The sequence below is a fragment of the Dipteris shenzhenensis genome, chromosome 9 (genome assembly GCF_047967505.1).
Source record: "Dipteris shenzhenensis isolate YYH24624 ecotype China chromosome 9, Dip_SZ_1.0, whole genome shotgun sequence".
Taxonomy (NCBI): Eukaryota; Viridiplantae; Streptophyta; class Polypodiopsida; order Gleicheniales; family Dipteridaceae; genus Dipteris; species Dipteris shenzhenensis.
Window position 1 is genome coordinate 28,073,936 of NC_141604.1, and position 18,768 is coordinate 28,092,703.

The 18,768-nt window shown below is 44.2% G+C and overlaps 1 protein-coding gene across 2 annotated transcripts in view; it reads right to left on the bottom strand.

Annotated features, from left to right (window-relative positions):
* Positions 1-18,768, bottom strand: part of NRPC2 (nuclear RNA polymerase C2) — a 188,620-nt gene that overhangs the window by 19,586 nt on the left and 150,266 nt on the right. For both annotated transcript variants that reach the window (XM_087378899.1, XM_087378900.1), the window contains exons 26-30: positions 18,430-18,569; positions 18,207-18,315; positions 17,959-18,083; positions 17,580-17,715; positions 10,060-10,190 (exon numbers count right to left, since the gene is read on the bottom strand). In XM_087378899.1, coding sequence (XP_087235025.1) covers positions 10,060-10,190; positions 17,580-17,715; positions 17,959-18,083; positions 18,207-18,315; positions 18,430-18,569 — 641 coding nt within the window. The remainder of the gene's footprint in view (positions 1-10,059; positions 10,191-17,579; positions 17,716-17,958; positions 18,084-18,206; positions 18,316-18,429; positions 18,570-18,768) is intronic.

Here is an 18,768-nt window from a genome sequence, read left to right on the forward strand (position 1 = left end):
TAACGGGTTAAAGTGTTGAATGTTGTTGGCGGCAATGTGTAGGACCAAGGAAAGTGCAAAGAAGCCCTAGAATTAGGGGAAAAGTGCAAAAAGCAGGTCCTACCAAAGGCAAAAAGCATCCAGAAAGTGAACGCTTATATGGAGGAGGGCCCCAGCTAGGCAAACAAGCAGAAAAAGCAGCGCAATTCTCAAGAAAAGCCCTAAAAGCAGCAAAAAAGCTAGAAAGCTTGGTTTTTGTATAAAAGTAGCTTTTAGGAAGAACAAAAGCATAAAATAGCTTTTAGCCTACGCATTGGAGGACTACTTGTAGATTGGCATGAAGGGGTCCTGGCAAAAAAATTTGACAATGTTATAGCAGAAACCCCTGATAAGGACATATCCATTGTTGCTCATATTGGGACACAAGCTAAAGTGGTCCTCAATGATAGGAGGGAAAGACGCAAGATTCTCATGCAAACCAATAAATTAAGAGGTACCAAGATATGGATCTCGGAGGAGCTTACCCTGACTCAGCTCAAGATGAAAGCCATCGAATTAAACAAAGTGAAGGATGCTCGCAAAATTAGGCTGTCTACAGAGATCGAAAGCACTTATCAAAGACTTTAAACTAATGATGTAAACTAAAGGACTCTTAGTCTTAAACTGATGTAATACAGGTCAATTATCTTACGTAGTATACTGTAGCTAATCTATAATAACTTTGGGAGTGGTATATGCAGTTCCAAGAGACCCTCAATCTATAACTGATGTTTGGTGATGTTTATCTTTTTGGTGTGTATTTTGTACGATAGGCCCATGAGGCCTCTCAAGGACGTTAATCTCTCTCTCTCTCTCTCTCTCTCTCTCTCTCCCCCCACAGCAGTATGGCACACATATGCATGCTACCTACATGATGTCTCAAGTCAGGCACCACCTCAAATGTCCTCCATGCCTAGACCCACTACGTGTCATCTGTTCACTGCGCAAAATGTACAAGCTTCCCTTCTCCAGCTTCATAAACGGAGATCACCAGCTCATGAGGAACTACACACTAGCAGGAGATCTTGACCCCGATACTGGCACAGCTGTTCAACCATGCCGTATGCCATGGCTTCCCACCTACCTGAAGCACCACCACCATAGTACTGATACACAAGGCAGGGGATCCCATGGACACTGGGAACTACCACACTCTTATGATTGGCCACACTTTGGCTAAGATATACGGGTCGGTACTAGAGAGGGAGATCAGCAGCCACACAGAGGATCATAAGTAGCATGCACTTGGGCAGGCGGGCTTTCAGAGACAGCACTCCACTCTGGACCACATTTTCACCCTGAGGACCATTGTTGAGGTGGCGAAGTCGAGGCATCAGAAAGTCTACACTTGTTTCGTAGGCTTTCGTAAGGCATTTTCTAATGTCCCACGCTCTCGCCTCCTGATCAAGCCTCCTGATCAAGCAGTTACAGGAGTTGCAGCTCCCAGAGATCATGGTGGGGGCGGTCATGAGTCTGTATGAGTCCGTCAGAGGGAGGGTAAGTGCCCTAGGAGGCATCGGAGTAAAACAAGGATGCTCCCTATCACCTATCCTTTTCGGGCTCTATATTGATGAGATCAATTCTTTTGTCAATCGCCTAGGTTGAGAGGGCTCGCTTCTAGCTGACCTGATATTGCAGATACTGTTGTACGCCGATGACATAGTCCTCATATCTTCCTCAGCAGAGGGACTGCAGAAACATCTAGAGGCTCTGGAGATGTTTTGCAGAGAGAGATTTGATTGTTAACCTTGGGAAGACCAAGGTTATGATCTTCAACATGTCATGAGCAGTGTCCCGTCAACATAGTTTCACATACCATGACGAGCCTGTGGAGATAGTGCAATCTTACACATATTTGGGGGTAGTGTTCACCGGGCCAAGTTTCACGATGATCCATGCAGGTACGGAACGACTCACACGAGGACGGGGCGCTCTAGCCCACGACTAGAGAGGCGATGCTTCCAAGCACACTTCTAGGACCCTCCGACGAAGGGTTGGCTTTTTGACACACTAGTGACACAAACTGTTATGTATGCAGCACCCTTCCCGAGGAGTGATATTTCAGCGACAGAGTGGAGGAGATTTGAGAGGCTACAGGTGACTATGGGATCCAGGATGATTCGGAGTAAACCCTCAGTCCCCCACTAGATTATACAGGCAGAGTTCGCCATGACCCCTCTCTAGGTTGATGCCATCTTTTAGACAGTGACATTCCTCCATAGAGTATGGGCTTACACACTATGCCAGATGGAGGAGTTCGAGATGGAGGAGCATTTTCTATGTGTCAGCCTAGTCTATTATGAGATACAAGGACGATACCACTACCTCATTCAAGAGCTTTGGTCCACTTACACGGCTGATCCATTTTCACAATCAGGTCTGTGTTGGGCTCTACTGATTGAGATGTGTCGACGGAGAGACACATTGATGCGACAGTAGAGACCGATGCCACACGTCACCGATATCAACAGGTCACAAATTTATGTTATAGACTTCTATGCATCTGAGTCGATTGCTGGTGAGACTGAGGAAGAGGAGCTTGAGGAGATGAGAGCATCATGAATTAGCAGGAGAGTCCACCACAATGCTGCCAAACGAGGGACACACACTCCACGTGTGACACGGATAGGGACCAAAGCATGCACGATCGAGGTTTGGTCTATCTCAGCCCTTCTTAGAGGCGAGGCATCACCGTTGACGTAGCCCACCAGATCTAGAGATTGAGGAGACCACGCCCTCCCCCACGTCGCGAGACAACTCAACAGACACAGATATGAGAGCTCCTCACATCTCATCAGAGAGCCACTAGGTTACCTGAATATACGAAACCTGAGCATGTACTAGGAGTGCTAACTCTGAGCACCTGACACTCTGTTATTTGGCTTTGCTACTCTATCATTTCGACACTTTATTCATTAGTTTTAGCGCTTTAACTTTTTAGCTTTCAGCAAGGGTCTTAGTGAGCCCTTTGCTTCAGCCCTCAGTGGCTTGGACGAGTTACCTTTTTGGCGTGTACTTTGTCTCATAGGCCCACAAGGCCTCTCGCAGATGTTAATACATCTTTCTTTCTTTCTTTTCTCAAGCTAAGTTTGGGCCATCCCCATTACAGCTAGATGCTGCATTTCAAGTTATCACGTATCTGTATCGAGTTAGGGAGTACAGGGATTACAATTCTGGATGCAGGAGGTGACCAAAGATGCTGGTATGTACACACAGAGAGATGGTTTGAGCGACTGGGGCTCCACATGGATAGACTCCCTCCCTTCCAATACAGTATGGACGCTCTATTTTCTCCCCTCTTGTCACACGAGGTCAAACAAGTAATCCGTGAGGATCGGCAGTGGGCGCTCTGGGCTCTGGTGTGTCTATGTGTAAAAGATTGTCTCATCCTACAAAAGATTCTGAGAAGTTCCCTAGATCATACCATAGTGTACCATTACAGTTCCAGATGGTGCATGAAAGGCACTCGGTATCCTAGGTCTCATAGACCCCGTCTCCCTTTGCGGAAGAGCGGGCCGTCTCAGACCACAACCCAATTCCCCTCCTTGCGGGCCACATCCTGCTGCTATAAGAGAATATGCCTCTCCTCGACCTGCAGGGGTGTCAGGTCCTCATCCATGGATATTGCAAGGTGATCACGCAGGGCCTGTCTACGTGAGAGCGCTGCCAGTCGTGTCGGAAGCGTATGACAAGGGGCTGCTCTTGGTTGGGATCTCTCCCTACTCACTAGGCCCCCTCAATCCCATGCTATGAGACCCCCAGGGTGGTGGTCACAAAGGTAATCGCATCGCCCACATGTGTACGTGGAATACTACGAACTCTAATGTTGAGGGCCTTACTGGCTCTCTGCTGCTGCTCCAAGAGGGTGGCTGAAACGGTTGCCTTTGCAGGCCCCCGTTTTGCCACATCTACCCACTTGGTCGCTCTGCGATGGCACACTACATAGTGGCGATATGAGCCTTTACAGCCGTCGATGTGGTACCTCCAGGGGCTGTCCTCAGGGTGGTCACCTCCTCCCTGATCTATGTGATGTCTCGCCTAAGCTCCTGGATGAGGGTGACCTGTTCTTGTATGACTCGGGCTTGCTCATGTGCAAGCGCTCGAATGCCATGTACCTCTATGAGTAGAGACTCCCATGCGGCAGGCGGCTTGACCCTGGGATACTCAAGTCCATGTGGGAGTTGGAACTGTTAAGGGGCTGATATGAATGTATGGGGATGTGGCTGAAATGCAGATTGTGCCTAAGTGAGCTGAGTCAGGTGGAGAGATGTCTGGGGGGATGTTTGTGGCAATTGTGAAGACACCCCAGGGAGCTGGAACAAGAAAGGTGGCTGACTGAGGGGGAGAGGCGAGGGTGAAAGCAAAGGCGAGGGATATTGTATCCCACGGTGGGTGGCTGCTGATAGAGGTGGGGCAGGTGTATCGGTGGGGGACAACTCTACAGTAGTCGTAGTCGAATTCGCTGATGTAGAAGTAGATGTGGTAGTTGCTAGAGGCGAGGCAGATCCCTTGTGTGTTGTTGTGCTGTCCATCTGGAGCCCACTGCGATGTGAGCGTTTGTTCACATCATCAATCCTTGTCTGCTTCATGACTTTCTCGTCTTTCTGGATTTTATCTTTTCCAATTTCCCCTTTCGCCATTGTTTCTCTTCTTGTTTTTTGCTCAATAAGTAGTCCCTTTCCTTTGGAAAGTCTTCGGAAGACCAACGGGTCTATGAGACTGTGAAAATCTTGGTACAAACGAGCTGTAAGGGTGGAGCTACTACACGAGCATCCACACCAATGCAGAATGCAAAACATACAAAATGATAGTACTAAGTACAACATAGTCATGTCAGTGGTCGACCACATATCAATCTCATCATCATCGTCACCATCACTGGGTGGGTGGGGCAATGGAGACATGAAATCGGCAATAGAGTGCTGTCAGTTGCTCATGGGTGTGGCCCTATGATGTCTCCTTGTCATAGCTCTGCGCATGGATGTACTCTCTTTAGATTTTGTTGGATTGGTGGGATGTAAGAGTGATTCATTAGGGAGGTTTTTTTTGCAAACATAAAAACATGCGTTTTGTTCCAAGAAGAAGTCCTATGAAACTTTTGACTTGTGTGAAAGATTTCATTGGTGATCTCACTTATGTTAGTGGTGGAGAGAGAGAACTTGATTGTAGAGGAATATAAAAAATTGAATGAGTAAAACTGAGCGAAGATAGGGTGTGTCTTTACTAATGATGCCTTGGCAATGACATAGGTCCAACTCTCTCATGGACTTTTGAAGAACTTAGACAGTTGCTAAAATAAGGATTTGTCAATGTATTATTGTTTTTTTTTTCTCGCTCACTTTTTCTCGCTCGCTTTTTTTGGTTCGCTCACTTTTCCTCGCTCGCTTTTTGGTAATCCTCAGGAATTAGCATTCAGGGATGAGCCGAGGGAGACGGGCAGAGTACGAGGATCTGGAGGAGTGGAGGTCCTATACAAATCTTCTCTCATTGGGGTCATCTCGATCGAGAGGAGGGATGCACACTCTAGATTCATGTGGGTCCGGATCCAACGCACAGGGGGCCGTGATCTATTCATAGCAATATGCTACTTTCCACCTGAGACATCTCACTTCGCCAAGGATACACGTGAGGAGGGTGATACCTCCCCATATGTAGCTCTCTTTCCAGACATTCTGGATCTCTCGAGCCGCGGAGAAGTACTCCTTGTTGGGGACTTCAATGCAAGGACGAGCACACCTCAGGTACCGCTTCTAAACTTCTGAGACGACTCCAAACTGCTGCCCGACATTGACCTTGATGAGACGACTCCAAACTGCTGCCCGACATTGACCTTGATGAGGCAGGGATGACACAGGCATCTGCGGACAGACACGGGCCAGTCACATCATACGAGCATTCACTTTTGGACATGGGTAGGGTACATGACCTCATCATCTATAATGGTCTTGAGCTATGATCCTCCTCAGGTAGCTTCAGTTGTTTCCCACATGGAGGGGGCTCTAGCGTAGTTACTACATCATGGAATCTCCTGCCTTCACATCAGACATCATTGACTTCTCTGTTTCACCACTTCCACTTGAGGCAGACCACACTGACCTCTTTTTCAACATCTCCACTCCCCGTCTCACAACACCACACACCCCGCCGATCACATACACCACTTATCATGACACACTTTGATCACGACTTATCACCCGCCTACTCCGCACGGCTATACACACTACTCACATACATTGATCACATACCCCTTCTAGAGGATCGTGCCGCCCTAGTTAGCTGCTCAGTCCATGAGGCTGCCCCATAGCTATTCCCAAAGCATGAAATTGATACTTATACAATTGGGGAGAATGAAAACTTGAGGTGTATCAATGGGACTCGTTGTAGTTCTGATTTATCAAATTAATTGTAGTTTTCATGCAATAGTGATATATTATTTGTATCTAAATTTTTTATTATGCTTTAATATAGGATGGATCTTGAGACTACAGCATTTGTCAACGGTATGACATTGAAGTACAATGGAAAAGTTTATGTCCCAAAGGACTAGACCGTTCTTGACACCACTAAGAAAGCATGGTTCTTGGTACTAAGCAAAGGCAATCTCATTTTAGTGATGACAAAGAGAGAGTTGGAAAAAGATGAGGAGGCATGGGCTGTATCTTTCTCTAAGAGCAATTTGATTCAAGGGGGCACTTTACTTAGAATAAAAATTAAAAAAGACAACAATATAATGATGAATTACACAAAGTCAAGAATGAGCAATAGAATGTTTCTTCTTTCAAAGAAAGATACAATGCACTTTGTGATGCCGCCTCTCACTTAGATTTCCTGAATTGGTGCCTACATTGGAGATCCTCCAACATGTGTGAGAGGAATTTCCCATTGAGGAAGCAAGGAAAATGCATTCAAAGATAATCCTTGAATACTTTCAAGGTGCCATAGAACAATGTTCAACTTCATTCGAGGGACCTAAGGTACAAGGATCCACACATGAGACACCTCAAATGCAAGAATCCACACATGAGAAAGGAATATCCCATTGGGATACCATGAGGTCAAGCAGGTCATTCGGGAAGATCTACTACAGTTACACACATAAAGGACCTGGTTGGAGCCGAGGGAGCTTCCAATGAAGCTCCATTTCTATAGAGACCACTGTCTGCACATCTCTGAGAAGGGTTTCATTGTCCCACCAGAGTACACTTCACTCGACAGCGTACGGACATGCAGATCACACTGAGCAACCTCCCATCCCTGTTCAAGCCTGGGACTCAGCCCAAAGGGGCCTGGTCAGGAGCAGAGTCATTGTCGGGAGACCAAGACGGGTGGCACCCACAGATAGTCGCTAGCACTCCATCACTGCCTAAAAGTATTCCCTTGACACACATATACCTCTGTGGGGCGGCTTGCATGGACTAGTGCCAGCCAACCTTGATGGTGACTGACCCGACCATGAGGAGGAGGATGATGTTGATGACGATGATGATGATGTCACTACTGATGATATGACTATGTACTACTTAGCACTTAGCATTCAGCATGGGTGATGATGCTCGTTTAGTAGATCCATCCTTTTTGCTTGATTTGTATCAGTTTTCTATCAGCCTCATAGACCCATCAGTCTTCCGAAGACTTTAATAAACTCTCTCTCTCTCTCTCTCTCTCTCTCTCTCTCATGTGGCGATGATGATGATGATGTTGATTTGTAGTCGACCACTGGTTGTACTTAGAACTATCATTTTGCATTTTTGCATTCTGCATTCTACATTGGCATGGATGCTCATTTAGTAGCTCCACCCCCACAGCTTATTTGTACTAGGTTTTTCACAATCTCATAGACCCATCGGTCTTGCGAAGAATTTAATAAACTTTCTTTCTTTCTTCTATCTCTCTCTTTGGTGTGAATGTACGGGCTGCATGCCGCCGATTACACAATCGGAAGCACAAGATCATGAGGGCTTACAGGCTGTAACCAAGAAGAATGCAGCTTTTAGATATACTCCACCGAAGAAAGCATTTACTACACTCAAAGAGAAGCTAACCACAGAGCCAATTCTGATAGTTCGTGATTTATATCAGCCTTTTGATGTGGATTGTGATGTCTATGGACAATGTGTTGGGGCTGCATTGCACCACAATGATCATGTAGTGGCCTACGAAACCCGGAGACTTCGGGATGCCGAAAGATATTTGGGAATCTACGAGAAAGAGTTGTTGGCTGTGATTCATGCCCTCCATACATGGAAGCATTACCTTTTGGGTGCAGACTTTACAGACCAAGGAGTCAAAAAGCAGCCCTTTGGTCTGTGGATCCTGAAAGTGAATTCAACAGTGTTGGATTTATTGAAATGCTACGTGGCTGACCAAAATTTAGACTGGGGAAAGTACCTACCACTGGTGGAGTTTACATATAATAATACATTTCATAGCTCCACAAGGAAAGCCCCCTTTGAGGTCATCTATGGGAAGGTGATTCTGCCACCTATCCTGAGGACCAAAGATGAGATATTTGCAGCTGAACAGTTTGTTAGAGACCTCCAGCATTTAGCCAAGTCTAGAGAGCAATAGAAAGGTCTCAAGAAAAGCATAAAAATGCTGCAAGCACATGAGACAGTTCGATCTCAAGCGAGGGGATTGTGTGCTTTTAAAGTTTGAAAAAACTAGGCTCCACAAGCTTAAGGGCAAAGAAAATGTGTATGCAAAGTTATCTCCTAGGTATTATGGCCCTTTCAAGGTTACAGATGAGATTAATGAGGTTGCATATAGATTGGCACTCACAGAGCATTGGAGGATTCACAATGCCTTTCATGTGAGATCTTCTAAAGAAATATCAAGGACCGGAGCCTACAGAGCCACTAACAGAGGATCCACCAGAAGTGGATGAGCTGGAGGAGGTCCTTCAGCTTGTGTATCATACTGTACGCAAAGGCCCCCATAACAAGGAATTACATAGAGACCTTGTAAAATTCAAAAACTATTTGGCATTGGATGCCAAGTGGATGGATGAAGACATGTTGTCTGATCATCCACAGCTCCTCAAGATTTACAATTTCAGTTGAGGTCAACTGAATAGAAGCTGAGGGCATGTCACCAAATTGTAAATACTCCAAGTCAAAGTTCTAGTTGACCATTTATTTGATCATAATTAAAGGGTCTTTCATTTGTTTAACTAAGTTCAAAAATATATCTTTCATTGGTCAAAGTATTGATTTTGATCAAAGATACTTAACCACGGTTAGGAAGACTTGGCTTATGCCAAGAGGGTTAACTGCGGTTAACCAAAGAACCTCTGATTACGGTTAGAAAGATTTGACTTCGGTCAAGCATTTTCTACTCTTTGAATTGGTTGCCGCAGCCTCATTTCTTTTCTGCACGATCTTGTATGAGATTTTCACAGGAATTTGACTTCGGTCAAGCATTTTCTACTCTTTGAATTGGTTGCCGCAGCCTCATTTCTTTTCTGCACGATCTTGTATGAGATTTTCACAGGAGTTTATCCTGGAGGTCTGTATTTTGTCATACTCAATAGAACTTCAAATTTTCTCCCGCCTAGGGAGGGGCAACCCCTTCCGGTCCTCAGCATTTGGTGTTCTGCCTCCTTTCTGCTCCCCTCTGCTCTTTTTGACCTGGAACATCGGTTGCATTAGCTCCTTGTTTTGTCCAAATTCAGCATGCATGTGCCTCCTAAAATTTTGGCACAGGGAGCATTCCCAACTTGTTCTATCAGCTCTGTACTCCTTTTGCATTGAGATGTAATATACTTTTACATTTATTAAACATATGACTATATGACTTAAAGGTCAGTAGTAAATGGCATGGAAGATAAAACTGAGTATCCTTTATTTGCATATTTGGATGACTATCAAAGCTCAGCAATCACCACATTGTCAAATAATCGCAGAGTAGAAAACAAGGGACCCATATATCCAATCCATTCCGCCTCGTAGTCTAAAACAACATAAAATGAGAGAGACAAGCTTTAGATAGACCATTGTGTCTCTGAAATTATGAATATGCAAGCAAATATAGGAATCAAAATACCTTGGAAACCCATGAGGATTCATGATTAAATCTGGGCAGATACCACGCTCAGAGAAAGGAAAATCTTCTTGCTGAACAATTGTACCACAAACTCCTTTTTGTCCATGTCTGCTACTGAACTTATCTCCAATCTACAAGATAATATTCTGCTCATCAGAAACAATTCTCACTGGTCTAGGTATGTGCCTTTCACTCGTATCAATAACAGAAATCCTTAATCTGCAACATAAGAAGAAATAAAATAGTGTGCTTCTTTCCACAAGTGAATCATTTCATTTTCATCATGTATCCTGAACTTTCTCAGGAGTACCATTGCCTTCTTCCTACCATCAGAGCCCCTTTTGGTGTGGTCAGCGAGAACTACTGCTTCTTCGACTGGCACTCTTCAACAGCAGAAAAGACCATGGAGGCTAAAAGCAACAAATAGTATTTAGACACAAGAAAGTCGTCTGGAGACCCACTCTTCTCCTGTGCAGCCATCAATGCTTTCATTATTGCTTCCTGGAATGGAAATGGTACTCTTTGGTCCATACATAGAAAGCTTGCCAAGAATTTAAACAAGAAGTATCTTGTGATCTATACAAAGACTCATCAGACCCAAAGAGGAGCCTATCCATAGTACATGTACACATAGAGTGTCAATGCAAAGACAAAGACCCGCACAAAGATGGGGAAGCGGGGATCAATAAGAGTGATATGCTTAGTTTTCTCACACACACAACCACACATCACTGTCATAGACAAAATGTGCATGCTGTCAATGTCTACCTCACCAAACCCTTGACTAGGATGCAGACATTGCAGCATGCTACTTCCCTCCAAAGACATCCGATATGTAAGACTTCCACAAGGAGCAAAACAGGTATAACCTTATCTAGCACTATATGAGGACATCTGAAGATATCTATGGCACGGAGAGATTCTGTTAATTGGGGACATTTACGTAGGAAAATATCCTAGACTTTCAAGTGGATGATCTTGTTTTCATAGATAAATGCAAGTTGGATTGCAAATCAAAGGACACACATACCAAGGCCACAGTCACAGAATATCTGAGATACATACTATACGTAGAGAGAAAATGTGGTGCACCGCACACGAGATAATTGTGGTGAAGTAAATCATGGGGTCTCCTACTTCACATAATACATTTCTAATTTCATAGTCTTGTCCCTCATGCTAGATCAATCACGGGTATCTCCCTAAGGCAGTCTAGAAGATTTGATGAAAGTTTATATCTCCCTAAGGGAGTCTATTTGGGAAGATTATCTTCCTTTGCTGGAATTTGCTTAGAAGAGTACAAAGCATTCAGCAACCTGGAACATTCCATTCATGCTAATGTATGAATACCAGCCTAGAGCCCCTTGAGTAGTTAACTTGAGCCGTTAGCTTACAAAATGTTAAGGTGAGTTTTGTTGCAGATTGGTTGCAAAACAACAAGATATGTTGCAGTTGGCAACAGAAAGCATAAGTACACAGCATAAGTACACAATAGTTTTACAATAGTTTTATGCTGATCAGAAGCAAACACAGTTTTCTCAAAAGGTCAGCAAGTTTAATTGGGATTCTCATGTACTACGCACTGGCTTTGTGTACAAGGTATCTCATCGCTATTGTGGTCCATATATTAACCTTAAAAAGATCAATGATATGGCTTACAAGCTGCAATTACCTAACATCTCAGGTACATTCAGTCTTTCATGTCTGTCGACTGAAAGAGGCTCCGGGCGCTAGGGATAACTTGGCTTTCAAGGATGAACTCGTAAGATTGGAAGACATATCAACTTATGTACCCCATGAACCGGAGTGCCTTCTAGATTATAGGAAACAACAACTTAGGAACACAATTATTCTAGAGCAGAACGTTAGGTGGAAAGATCGTTCCGATCAGGATAGCACTTGGGAAAGTGTTGGTTCCCTTCGACACCAATTTCTAGAATTTGTGTCTCAGCCCTTCTCTTTTTAATTCATGGAGCTCCACTTCCAAAGAATACTGCCTGAATGGAGTCCACAAAAGGCAACTAAAGACAGGCCGATGTCATGCATCTTGAAAAAGTGGTTGATGACCTTGAGACCTATTGAGAACCACTGGAGAACACTAAGCCTATGCACAACGCACGACATTAAAATATTTGTACAATGCAGCATGACCTCATTGTAGGAAGAAGCATATAGAAGAGGGATGATATTGCTATAAGGACGCCTATTGTTAATAGCTGACATGGCGAACAAGGGAGCAATGGAGAAATAGGTGATGAGCAGTGGAGAAATAGAGTTTCTGTATTGTGAGCAAGGGAGCCAATGAGAAAGTGGAAAATGGCCACTGAGCAGTGGAGACATAGTGATCTGCACGGAGACAAGGGGCCCTTCAAGGGCCATATATGTCCCACTGGCATCATTCACCTGCCAAACCGTGTCATTTATGCAAAGGTCCAAATAACCATGAGCTAATCACACATGCCATCCTAGTGGCATCTCCAAATAATCATGAGTCGAACACCAACCCAGTGCCATCTCCAAATAATCATGCGTCCAATGCATGCCAGTCAGCTGGGCCGCATTGGGATGGAATATGCAAAATACACACAGAAGGATGTTCTACTCTTGCAGGTGGATATTGCAAAAGCTTTTGATACAGTTCAATAGGAATTTATCTCGCAAACCATGCGAGCTTTGGGGCAAGTTATCTACTAGCTCTATGAGAACGGCAAAGCTGCCTGTATTCTTTCTGAGACATTTCTGAAGAATGGACTCTTCTTTGTTCTGTCCGTCAGGGATGTCCCCTTAGTGCTTTGCTGTATGCCATTGCTGCGCATCCTATGCTGCAATATATAGACCATCTAGTGGATACGGGAATCCTTCATGGCTTGGAAATGGCAAAAAATCTCAGCATGGTTGCTTAAACCTACGCTGATGATTCCTTTTTTACCCCAAAGAATACTCAGAATGATCTTTCTGCTTTGATGCAAGCTCTTTCGCTCTATGGTTTGGCAGCTGGTCTTCATGTGAATTTTCAAAAGTCTAAGCTGCTCCCCTTGCATTCTAAAGACTGGCATGGTCTTTTATGGCCAGGAGAAATAATTCCACGCACTGAGATTGCTCGTCATCTTGGTTACCCTTTGGGTTGGGGAATCACTCGTCAGCAAATTGATTGGGTGCTTGCCAAGCTCAGAAAAAAGCTCGAATATTGGAAACTAGCAACCTAGCCATTGCATGTTCGACTTCGAATAGTGGAGTCCATTCTAGTGGCCTATAATCAATTTTATTTGCCTCTGATCGTGTTCACCAAAGCGGATCTTGCTTCTTTCATGTCTGTAATCATGGAACTCTTTTGGCGATCCAAGCATGGCCGCAACAGTCTAAGACTGCTTTTAGTGCATCGAATATGTTCACGAAAAATGCATGGAGGTCATACTATCATTGATATCCAGGTGCACATCATTGCTCACAAAGGGAAAATGATGCTGTAATTTATGCAAGGTGATCAACCTTGCGTTGTTATGATTCGCTCTCTATTACAACAAATCAATACTTTTGCCTTTGGTCACTCGCAACCCACTCAGTGGGATTTCTTACTTAGTTGCTTTGATGGCACGTTGCATGGTTGCCCTTTGGTCTCCAACTTGCTTTTTATTGGAAGCACATCCTTTCTTGCTTGGAATGGCATGGCCACCATTCTCTGAAGGGGAAATTCCTTGAGGGCTGAAAGCATTCACTGGTCAAAAGCTTTTCAGCCTCCGCTAGCTTTACAAGAACCTAGACATTCTTATTTTATTACCTTCAAAGGCATTATCGCTGTTGCAGATGTCATTCATGATGATGGAACTATTTTTCCTTTTTCTATCGCAGCCACACAGTATGGCTTGGGATCTCATTATCGTCCTATATGGCAAAAATTACTTATATGCTTTCACCTTTTGTCCCAATTCCTCCTTTATTGGATTTTGACTTCCTCAGAGTCCTCATTTCGTCCTTTGAGGCTCTCTCAGATTACAGTGCCTGCATTATATAAAATTATTTTGCCTCAGCCTTGGGTTTTGGATAAGACTAATTCTACTTGGCGAATGAATCGGCAAGCTAAGTGGTGGAGAAAGAGACTAAGGCAACTTTGGGCATATAAAGTTCCTCTTCAGCAACATGTCTTTTTTTGGAGAGTTCTTCTGAGGGTTCTTCCATGTGGCCAATTGCTGGCACGTAGACACATTGCTCCTGCTCTTTATCACAAATGTTTGACTTCTCAGGAGACTGTGCTTCATTTGTTCTGGTTTTGCCCGTCCTCTCGTGAGTTCCTTGATTTTCTTCGACAGCGGTTGAGAACGAGATTCCCAACTCGTACTTTTGGAAAATCTTCAGGCTCTTTCGTTTTCATCTGCGTACTCAGGAGTTTGATCTTTTCTTTGTTTGGGTCCGTTATTGGGCACTTTGGACTTTATGGATAGACAGGAATTGTAAAGTCTTTAGTGATCCAAAATTTCCTTTGTCCGCTTTCTTCAAGCGTTCTCTGCAGCAATCTTTTTTTGATTGCTTGCAGACTCGCTACATAGATCAAGATGTATATTTAGCATATACAGAGATTTCCAGCTGATGTAATTTATAGCTCCTCGCTTTGAGGTGGCTTTTCTTGTAATATAAACAATCATGACTTTAACTAAAAAAGTGTGACAGAGACAATTCACTTTTTTTTTTTTTGAAGTGTGTGACAGACTCAAAGAGAGAGAGAAAGAAAGTAAGTAAGTTTATTAAAGTCTTCGGAAGACCAATGGGTCTATGAGACTGTGAAAATCCTGATACAACAAGCTTTGGTAGTGGAGCTACTAAACGAGCATCCATACCAGTGCAAAATGCAAAAATGCAGAATGGCGGTACTAAGTCCTAAGTATAACATAGTCATGTCGATGGTCGACTATATATCAATCTCAGCATAGGAGGGGATGTCTCCAAGTGTGATCTGTCTGTCGACCTCTGTCTCAACTGTCAGGTCACGGGCTCCGGGTCAAGGTCATGCCGAGGCCTCGTCTCGTGGGGATCTATGTGATCTAGCTGAAAGAACTCCGTGTGATAGAGCTCTGAGAGGTTTCAACCCAGGAAGAAGTCTGCTCCTGTCTCTGTGCTCGGAGTATCCTCTCATGGTGTCTAAGTGCCTCATGAATGAAACCTGTCAAACACCGCTGGTCTGGGTAGGAGAAAAAAAGGGCTAAAATCCCATAACTATCCCTGAAAAGGCAGTGGAAACGTCCTTAGATCTCATAGTACACAAGACACCTGAAGATGAAATGCTCCTCTATCTCAACCTCCTGTATGTCACACAGTGTGCATATGCGCTGCTCCTTGGGTAGTCGCTTTGCTCTGCCGCTCTCGATGCGAAGTCTATGTGAAGAGACCCGTAACTGCCCAAGAGAGATCCTCAGCGACTGGGGTAGGTGAATCTGTGTGTATCCTGGTGGGTCAATGAAACCCTCCGCTATGATATGTAAGAAGTGATTTTTGTAGAAGCTAAGCTTCACTCGGAGTTCACTCGGTCCCAACCAAGTCCGAAAAGTGTGTAGATGTAGTAGATCCTCACGGATAACCTGGTTGACCTCGTGTGATAAGAGGGGAGAAAACGGAGCATCCATGCTATACTGGAAGGTAGGTAGTCTATCCATGTGGAGCCCCAATCGCTCAAACCATCTCTCTGTACGTGCATACCAGCACCTTTGATCTCCTCCTCCTGCAAGTGCCATAGAAGAGGATAGAGCTATCCATGGTACCCTGCTACGTCCCGAGGTATAATCCCCATATTCCCTAACTCCGTACACATATGTGATGACCTGAAATGCAACATCTAGCTGTAAAGGGGGTGACCCAAACTCAGCCTGAATGATTTGGTGAGGAACAGATGACTTACCACGAATCATTCGTGATAACATGAGAACCTATAGCCGCTCCACACGTGCCCACTCTGTATCTGACAAGTCTGGCCCCCAACAAGGGCTGCCGTACATCCCCGCTGGGCGAGCCATGGAGTCAAAAAGCAGCCCCTTGGTGAGTGGATCCTGAAAGTGGGAGCGGAAGCACTGCCTCTCTAGTCTGGCCAATGAGGCATACCCTCTACTCAAGCGTGCCTGCATCGCGGGTCTCGTAGTGAAGCTGGGTCCGGAGAAGATAACTCCAAGATAAGTGTATGATGAAACTATCTCAATAGATGACCCCGCAAATGTGAACTGCTCCTGAAGCATAATGGCTCGAGATGTATTGAAGATCATGACCTTGGTTTTACCCAGGTTGACCTTCAAATCATGAGACTCACAAAAGGACTGTAGTGCGTCTAGGTGTCTCTGAAGCTCCTCTGCTGAGGAAGACAAGAGAGCCACGTCATCTGCATAGAGCAAAATCTAAATCAGCGTGCCCGCAAGAGAGCAACCTGCACCCCCCTGTGTCTGCATCATTGTCTCAAGCTTCGTCAATGTCGAGGCCAAACAAGAAAAGCGACAAAGGACACCCTTGTTTGACCCCGATGGTGCTCATGATCTCGTCTGTCCACCTGGATACTACCCGAACTCTACCAGAAACTCTCGTAAAGTGCCATGACAGCCGAAATGATCTCCTGGTCATAACCCAAGTCCTGTAGGCGCCATATGAGGCGGGCTCTCGGAACCGTCTCAAATGCCTTGCGGAAATCCACAAAGCAACAATAAACCCTCTGCTTCCGTGACCTCGCCCCCTCGATGATACATCTGAGCGTGAGAATGTGGTCCATCGTTCCATGATCACGCCGGAATCCGGCCTGTCCTGCTGCTCTAAGTCCTCGACACTCTGCAAGTCTGCTAACCTCGGAGTCAAGTACTGATGCATAAATCTTGGACATGGCATGTCCAATCATAATGGTCCTGTAGTTCTCCGGGCTCATGGGATCCCCTACCTTGTGGATGAGTGAGATAGTGTTAATGGTCCAAGTGTGTGGAAATTTTATTAGAGTCTTCGGAAGACCGATGAGTCTATGAGACTGAAAGAAAACCTGATACAAATCACAATAAGGGTGGAGCTACTAAAACGAGCATCATCACCCGTGCTGAATCCTAAGTCAGATCATACATAATCAAATACATCTCGGTATGACAATGAAAAGAAAAAAGAAAGAGAGAGAGAGAGAAAGAGAGAGAGAGAGAGAGAGAGTTTATTAATGTCTACGAAAGAACTAAGGGTCTATGAAACTGAAAAGACCAGATACAATAAAAGCTAAGGGATGGGCCACAAACACCCAAGGGTGCTGTATACAATATTTTACACGTTTCTAGGCAAAAATCCAACCAAAATCTCAAAACTTCTGGCAACACTGTTCCAGGTAGATCTAAAGATACTTTCTCTGCATGCGCACCAAGATGAGATTCGTATAGCATCATAATGCATACTTGCACATGTGCCTCTGTTTACTGTTTTGCTGATCTAATTCTCACATCCAACATGTCTGCTGGGACATAATGCAAACACCTAATTCATTCCAGCGTCTTACAGCATAAAGGCTCCTTGCGAAAATATACCTCAGGCCTCCTGGTATGCCGAATCAAGCACTTGATTACAAACTGCTGCTCATCATTTGTAGTTAGAAGAATTTTGTCGACAACAGCACACTCGCCAGGAGGACCCTTGTAAGTCATTGGAGTTGGTTTGTAGGCACTAAACATTTATCCCCCCCCCCCCCAAAAAAAGAAAAAACCAAAAAAGAAACAATAAAAAGACAGTTCAGGGTTCATACTTTGAAAATTCTGCATGTATAGTGTGAAATCATTAGAACTGAGACAAATGACAAACTAAACGCGTGCTTGCATTGAGAAAAGCAATACTAAACACAGAGATTATTAATATGAAGTCTCTTCAAATATATGTAGCCAGAGTCTCTTAATAGAATACAATGCAGACCTGTCAGGCATAGCCATGGGGTTCGGCACATTATCTCTAGTATTGATGGGGCTTTCCTTGTTGATGTAAATGTCACCAGGCCTAATTATTTCCCCTACTCCAGCAATTCCATCAAGGTCTTGAAGCTGTTAGGGAAATCCCAACAAGAAGATTCTGGTCAGTAACATGATGCATCAGAGTTTAAAAAAGAGCCTAAGAGCAAGTGATTGCATATATCTGTAAAGGTAAAACTCTACAAAAATAATTACCTGAGCCCTATCAGGAACACGTAAGCGTCCTTCTTTATCTGCAATCAGCTTTGGTGCAACAATTCTGTCTGAAGTTCGATTTTGATATTTCCTGACTACTGCTGAAGATCTGCCAAGAAGTTCACAGCCTTTCAAATTTGTGCAAGGCATCATGCATAGCATCTATGATTTCTTTTCTAAAACCTTATGACCAGCTACTTTTTATGTATAAATCAAAACTTACTTCTTCATGACAATACACCTGCCGAATCCTCTATCCAGGGATGATTTGTTCATTACAATTGCATCCTCTATATCATAACCACTATAACTCATTACTGCAACAGTAGCATTCTGCCCTGCTCCAAGTTTATCATACTTCACCTGCCCATTAAAATTTATGTTGATGGGTAAAATAAGGTTTTGACACATCCTAGTATGAACAGACTACTTACAAATTCATAATTTTGTGAGTGACAAAATCAACTCCAAAGTGAAGGCCATCAAACTTAGGGGTATCCTTAGAATGAAAGGAGATAAATTCAAAGACATGAGACCTGGAAAAGGAGCACTTTCAAAATAA